This window comes from Psammomys obesus, unplaced genomic scaffold (assembly GCF_907164565.1).
Source record: "Psammomys obesus unplaced genomic scaffold, mPsaObe1.curated_primary_1811, whole genome shotgun sequence".
In the NCBI taxonomy this organism is placed as follows: domain Eukaryota; kingdom Metazoa; phylum Chordata; class Mammalia; order Rodentia; family Muridae; genus Psammomys; species Psammomys obesus.
Window position 1 is genome coordinate 3,552,800 of NW_026596415.1, and position 6,833 is coordinate 3,559,632.

General features: G+C 42.8%; 1 protein-coding gene across 3 annotated transcripts in view; it reads left to right on the forward strand.

Moving 5' to 3' along the window:
- Window positions 1-6,833, forward strand: part of Txndc11 (thioredoxin domain containing 11) — a 62,664-nt gene that overhangs the window by 52,334 nt on the left and 3,497 nt on the right. For all 3 annotated transcript variants that reach the window (XM_055597790.1, XM_055597791.1, XM_055597792.1), the window contains one exon: window positions 3,659-3,739. In XM_055597790.1, the coding sequence (XP_055453765.1) occupies window positions 3,659-3,739 (81 nt within the window). The remainder of the gene's footprint in view (window positions 1-3,658; window positions 3,740-6,833) is intronic.

Consider the following 6,833-nt stretch of genomic DNA (forward strand, 5'->3'; position numbering starts at 1 on the left):
CCAATCATCAGTTCTTCAGTCTTTCCATCTACCTGAATTTCTTCATCCACTACTGTTGGTTGCAGAAAGAACCTTCTCTGATAAAACTGAGAGCAGCATCTGCCTATGGGCATAAACACAAATATTCAGAAAGCATTTGTGCATTTTGTAAAACAACAGTAGTGAGTTCCCCACTAGGGCCTGTGACCTCCACAGCTATGGTCTTTTGATGAGTTTTACAGTACCAGTCATGACTTCTCTCCTCAAATCCAATCAGAAAATAGTTGTGCCACTGTTGTGCCTGTGGGCACATCTTGTCTGCCAATCAGCATTGTCATATACATGGTGTACCACTGGGTAAGATCATTGACGACTTTTCTTTCCCAGATGCCTGATAGTATCTTCTGGTCCAGTGAAAGCCAATTAGAAGGGAAGGGCCTTCCACTTCCTTTCCCGCTTGATTCCTCTGTCCTGCAGCCCATTGTGCTGTGTCTGCAATAGAGTCGAATCTGCTTAGCAAACCAAGAGCAGGAGCAGAAGCCTGTGCTGTTGGTAGGGCCTCTGGGACTGTCCTGGCCAACAGCTGATGGGTGCTGTACCTTTTTATTTTATTTTTTTAAATCAGAGTCTCTCGGTGAACCTGGAACTTACCAGTTGGCTAGTCTGGCTGGCCACTGGGTCCTGGGATCCTACTGTGTCTGCCTCCTAGCACGGGATTACAAGTGTGCACTGCCATACGTGGCTTTTTCTGTGTGTTCTGGGGACCCAACTCAGGTTCTCAGGCTTATAAAATAAGAACTTCACCAAGCCCTCAAATCCAGCTTACAGGTCAGGGAGTGAGCAGTTCAGCTTTAAGGTATATCTTTTCAGTCCTTGCCACTAAATATGAACAACCAGATCATGAGAAAAAAATAGCAGAAGACAGAGATAGAGTCCTTCCAATGAAAGATAAACATTCTACTAGAAGTATGTGCAGTGAAAACAACATACTTGATGTGAATTTTTTGTTGTTGTTGTTATTAGTAGCAGGATTAAACCTGGACCTTATGCAAGCAAAGCAAGTGCTCTACCATTTAGCTATAGTTCCCGACGTAATAAAAACTTACTTTAAAAAGTAGTCATAAGCCCACGCATATTTGTATTTCACTTGCTGCCTGCTGTGTGTTTTCAGTACTAATTAGAGCCAAATTTGAGAAGTGACTGGGCTGAGAGATTGTTACATATATATGGGCTTGAACCTCAGAATATGTAGTGAAACTGTTGTATCCACCATTTTCTTTTAACTAATCTGAGGCACAGAAATATTGGGTTAACTTTCCCAGAATTATGCAACATGTAAATTAGGAGCCAATAGTCAGAATCAAGTTCATATTCTAGATCCACCACATTTAAAGTGGGCTGGGGCTATAGCTTGGGGGATAGAGTGATGTTTGGCCTATACAATGACCTTGTTCAATCTGCAGTGCTGCATAAACCAGGTGGTGGCAAATTCTGGTAATTCGAGCACTCAACAGCTGGAGGCAGAAGGATCAGCTGCATTGTGAGTTAGAGGCAAGCCTACACCATAAGACACCCAGTCTCAAAATAGTGAAAGAGTTTTTAAAATAATAAAAAGTTTAGCCAGGTGCTGGTGACAAATGCCTTTAATCCCAGAACTTGGGAGGTAGAGGCAGGCAGATCTCTGAGTTCAAGGCCAGCCTGGCCTATAGAACAAATTCCAGGATAGCTAGAACTACGGAGAGAAGCCCTGTCTCAAAAAACAAAAAGTTTAAGGACAGGTAAACTCCAGTGTGAACAAAGAACAACAGGCAAATGACAGAATAAGCAAACAGTTGGGAAACTGTAACTTGAGAAATATAAATTAGAACACCAATAAAGTGTCATTTACACTTATTAAATTAATAGATGCTTTCAAGGTCAAGGGACAGCATCTTGTATTGATAACATAAAGTTGGCACAGTCAGACGTAGCTAATGGAATTGACAACATTTGCAAGAGGTCACAAAAATTTTGTACTTTCTAATTCAGTTAATTTCACTGTGGGGACTTAGGAAAATAAAAATTCCAGAAACGTGTATACTAATCCTTACAGCACTCTTTACAGGAACAGGAAAGGCATGTATTGGTGGTGTTGGCATAGTGGACATTTCTGTCCATCGAGAAATTAGTACTTTCCTTGAGTTAATGGAGAAGTGTAGAATAGGAGCTGTGTGACTGTTTCTGTGTCATTATATAAGCCACAGCTGAAAGGATCCCAAAAAGGAGCCTCCGGGGGCTCCCTGCAACTCTTGTGGGTTTTCACAGTTGACTCTTCATTGAAGGACACATTTGGAGGGAAAACTCATCCAACTATAAAATATGGTGGCCAGTACCACTTGGCTAAAATGGGCACTAGTATTCTAGACAGGCTTTTACAAACAGAGGCAGATATGCCATTTTGTTAAAAGATGTGGGGAAATTTTGCATTTAGTTGTGCCAATTTTGGAGTTTTCTGTGAGTGTATTTGTGACAGGATCTCCCGTATCCCAGACTGGCCTCCAAATAACTATGCAGCCAAAGATGACCTTGAACTTGCTTTTGTCTCCTGATTGCTTGAATTATAGGTGTCTGCCATCATGCCTGGTTTAAGAAGGACTTGCTATAAATTACGCTAAGCAAGTACTCCACCAACTCAGCCACATTCCTTGCCCAAATGCAAGTTTGAGCAAATACACACACTGGCTTATATTATATTGCCTGATCATCCCATACCAGTTATACTTTTTGAAAAAATCCACCAAATTAATAGGTGCAGGCATCTTTATCTTCCATGTGTACTGGTCATGAATACCTTCCTTAGAGGATGCCATGTTCTCTGCACATCTGCGCATGTGGATCCTCATCACCTGCCCAGCTCAGTGCTTATTGCTGGAGGGAGCTCATTCACCAGAGCAGTTTATTCTACAGGAATTGACTACAGGGTAGGTGATTTAGTACATGTCATTAAAAAATATAAAGTTAATTTACTAGTTATGGTGGCACATGCCAGTAATCCCAACACTAGGGATGCTGAGGCAAGGTGGCTGCTGAGAGTTTGACCCCATTCTGGGCTAATTACCGAGAACTAGACCAGCTGTGGCATCAAAGACCCATGGCGGGGAAAACAAACTTAAAAAAAGAGAGCTGGCAGTACTGATGCACACCTTTAATCCCAGCACTCCAGAGGCAGAGGTAGGTGGATCTCTGAGTTTGAGGACAGCCATGGCTACATGGAGAAATCCTGTTTCTAAAAACCAAAAAGAGGAGGAGGAGTAAGAAAAGAATTGGCACTCTGTTAAGAAAGTACATTGATTTTGGCCTTCATCCATACTTAAAAAGTATAATGTTCTTTAAAGAGACCTGCTCTGTGTGCTGTGCTCAGTAGCGTTCTTTTTCTATAATGCACAGATGAAAATCAGCCAGATCCTACTGCATAGATGAAGTACGCCTTCATTGAGGCAGCTTGGGGGATTTATGTTTAGTCAGGTTATTCTGTTACCCAGGGTGGACAGTGGCATGTTCTTAAAGTGTAGGTACCTGACTTACATCTGTAGTAAGGAGTCTGGTTCACCCTGGAGCAAAGAAACATTCCGGGTTCCTCAGGTTTGGGGCTTGTTTGGCCAGTCACCTCTTACTAGTCATTTCCTTTTGCCTCTGCCAGGATTGATGTTTCTCAGAATGATCTTCCTTGGGAATTCATGGTTGACCGTCTTCCTACCGTCTTGTTTTTTCCCTGCAATAGGTAAGGCTGATTTTTTTTTTTTTTTTTTTTTTTTTTTGCCAGTATTGTGTAGGTGGACTTTCATTGTAAATCATTATGTTCTAAACTATTGATAAAATAGTGCCATACAGAATAGAAGCTGGAGTGTCATGTGTTGTGATGGGTTTGTTCGTTTGCTTGCTTGCTTTTGTTTTTTGAGACAGAATTTCACTATGTAGCCCTGACTGTCCAGGAACTCACTATGTAGACCAGACTGTCTTCAAACTCAGCCTCTTAAGGCTGGGATTAAAGGCGTGTACTATCACTCCTAGAATATGCTAGTTTTCTTTAACATTTGTTCTTCCCTAAGTCTTTTTAACACAAACATTCATGTGGCCCTGGAAACTAGACAGCGTTCATGCTTCTGTGAACCTAGAAAAGATGGCACAATTGACAGAAAAGTGCTCATGCTTGTGTGGGATGAATCCTGCTGATGCCCACTTGTCCCTCTCACCCAAGGGGATCCTGGCAGTTCCCTACCAGTTGCTCCATCCATAGGGAGCTCTCTCTGTTGTGTACAGTCTGCTCTGAGGTCTGTCACCCAGATCTGCTGAGAGCTCCAGCAAACAGGAATGGGACATTAGCAACAAGAGTTGGCCTTGGCCAATGAGCGTAAGCCCAAAAACATTTCCACAAAAAAGGAAAAGAACTCTTCACCCTCAAAGCAAAATAAGCTGGATCCTGACCTCCTTCTCACACACAAGTTCCCTTTGATTATAGAACAGGTCTGTCTACATAGGGATTCACTCACATTCCCTGTGGGAAATGTGGGAAGTGCAGGATCCTTTAAGGAGGGCCCTGCCCCTTGTGTGTAGTCACTGTTTAACTTCCTGTGTTTTACAAGTCTCTGTAGCACTGCTGTGCTCATCTGGCCTTTCTGGGAGATGCTTTCCTTCAACTTTGTTGAGTCATTGCCTCAGTTTGTTTTTTTGTTTTTGTTTTTTTTTTCCCCCTTTATCTCAAGGAATGTGTACTAGAATGCTTCCTGTGGTAGCAGGGACTTGTCAGATCACACACTAAAAACAGAGTGTGACTCAGTCTGCTTCACTGCTACGTCTACCATGATGAGCCCTCTTCTTTCTAAGATGTGTTTAAATTACCATATAATCAAGAAATATGGACTAACCAGCAATTTCATCTGTGTGGGACACAAGTTGGGCATGTAGTCTAACGATATGTAATTTTTGAATTCCAAACATACTTGTAAAAAATATGAAAGTTACAGCAAGCATAAACTCTCAGCCACTGGACTAATGAACATGTGTACAGAGGAAGAAAGACACCTGCATGGCCAGCACTCTACTTCTAGAGCTGCCTTGTGTAATAAAATAAGTCCAGGCCAGGTATGGTGGCAAATACCTTTAATTCTAGCTCTGGAGACAGTAGACAGAGTTTTTTATGTTGAAGGTCAGCAGGAATTATAAAGTGAGAACCTGTGTTCAAGAAAAAAATAAAGGTGAATTCTCCAGGTCCCTGCAGCCTCTCCTGTGTCCCTTGATACTGAAGAATAGAAGACTGTCCCCATCTGTTAAACACAGAGAATTTGCTAAATCAAAGTTTATTGCTTTGGAATGGGATTTTTCTATTTCCTAAAAACAGAAGGTGGGCACAAATGGAGGGAGCTCATCATTAGCCAGTTGAGAGAGCATTTGGCTTACCCAGAAGGTGGAAGAGAAAATTGTAATGTGACTATTGCCTGTATAAAAATAAATAGAAGGAGGCAGAAGATAATAAAGATGCACTGGCCCCGGGGGAAGCAGTCATCTGAGTAAGGACTGTGGGGGCCACTACGCAGCTTCTAAGAGCTGAAAGTGGCTCATGACTATCAAAGGCTCACAGGAGAGAAGATGAAACCACTGTTGGATAATGTGTAATAAGACTGTTTTCATGCTCCTGCTATTTTTAGCGAAAGTATTAAATTGTACATATACTGTGGAAAATGCAATCTGTTGCTCAAGGTGGAGACGTGCAGAGAAAGAACACTGTGCTGACGTGGCTGTCTGGGGTGTGAGGGCCACGGGCATTGGAAGGTGCTCCTTGTATGATTTCTACATCCCGCTAACTGTCTACATTGACGTCCCGCTGCAGCCACAGAGGGAAAGGCCTTGGGAAGAGGCCTGCCTTCTGCCTACAGTACAGCCTGCCTTGCGTAGTCTCCTTCTGCTCTGCTTTCACCTTTCTTCATCAGAAGAGGGAGGAGGGAAGGCTGGGGGCCTAGGAGTATCTTAGAGCCTGTCTCCTAAGCCAGCAGTCTACTGTGGAGGAATTTTGCCAACTGCAGATACTTTGGCCTAACTCTGGGCCATGGGATGCTGGGATATGCTCTACAAGGATACTCTACTGTTACCCCCAAGAAGAACTTCACTGCTTCGGAGAAGCTCTGACTTGCAGTGGGACCTCTTACCACCATGCTTTTAGGAGGACAATCTTGATTGATTGATTGAGACAAGAGTCTTATATTATATTTCAAGCTGGTATGGAACTCCCTGTGTAACCCGGGAAGGCCTTAGTTGGCCTTCTGAGTGCTGAGATAAATGATGGGGGCCACCACTCTCAGATTAAAAGAAATATTTTTTTGGAAGCAGTTTACAGATACTCTGTTGTCCTAGCTACGTTTTTGAGACAGGGTTTCTTTATGCAGCCTTGGCTGTTCTGGACTTGCTTTGTACACCAGGCTGGCCTCAAACTCAAAGAGATCTACCTGCCTCTGCCTCCCTGAGTGCTGGGATTAAAGATGTTCACCTTTACCATTTTTTTTTAAGTATGAAAAAACAAAAACAAAAAACCCTGTCCATGGCCCAGTCTTTAATCCCAGCACCTGGGGGGCAGAGGCAAGTGGATCTCTGTGAGTTCAGGGCCAGCCTGGTCTACACAGGGCTACAAGAGAAACACTTACTCAAAAGAGTATGAAAACAGCCAAGCATGCTGTCACAATCTTATGATGCCAGCTCAAGGGAGAGAGATGAGGATCAGGAGTTCAGGGCTGGCCCGGGCTATATATTGAATGAGCCTCTGTCTAAAACAAAACCAAAGCATAACAAAGAGTGAGTAAAAAAAAAAAAAAAAAAAAAAAAAA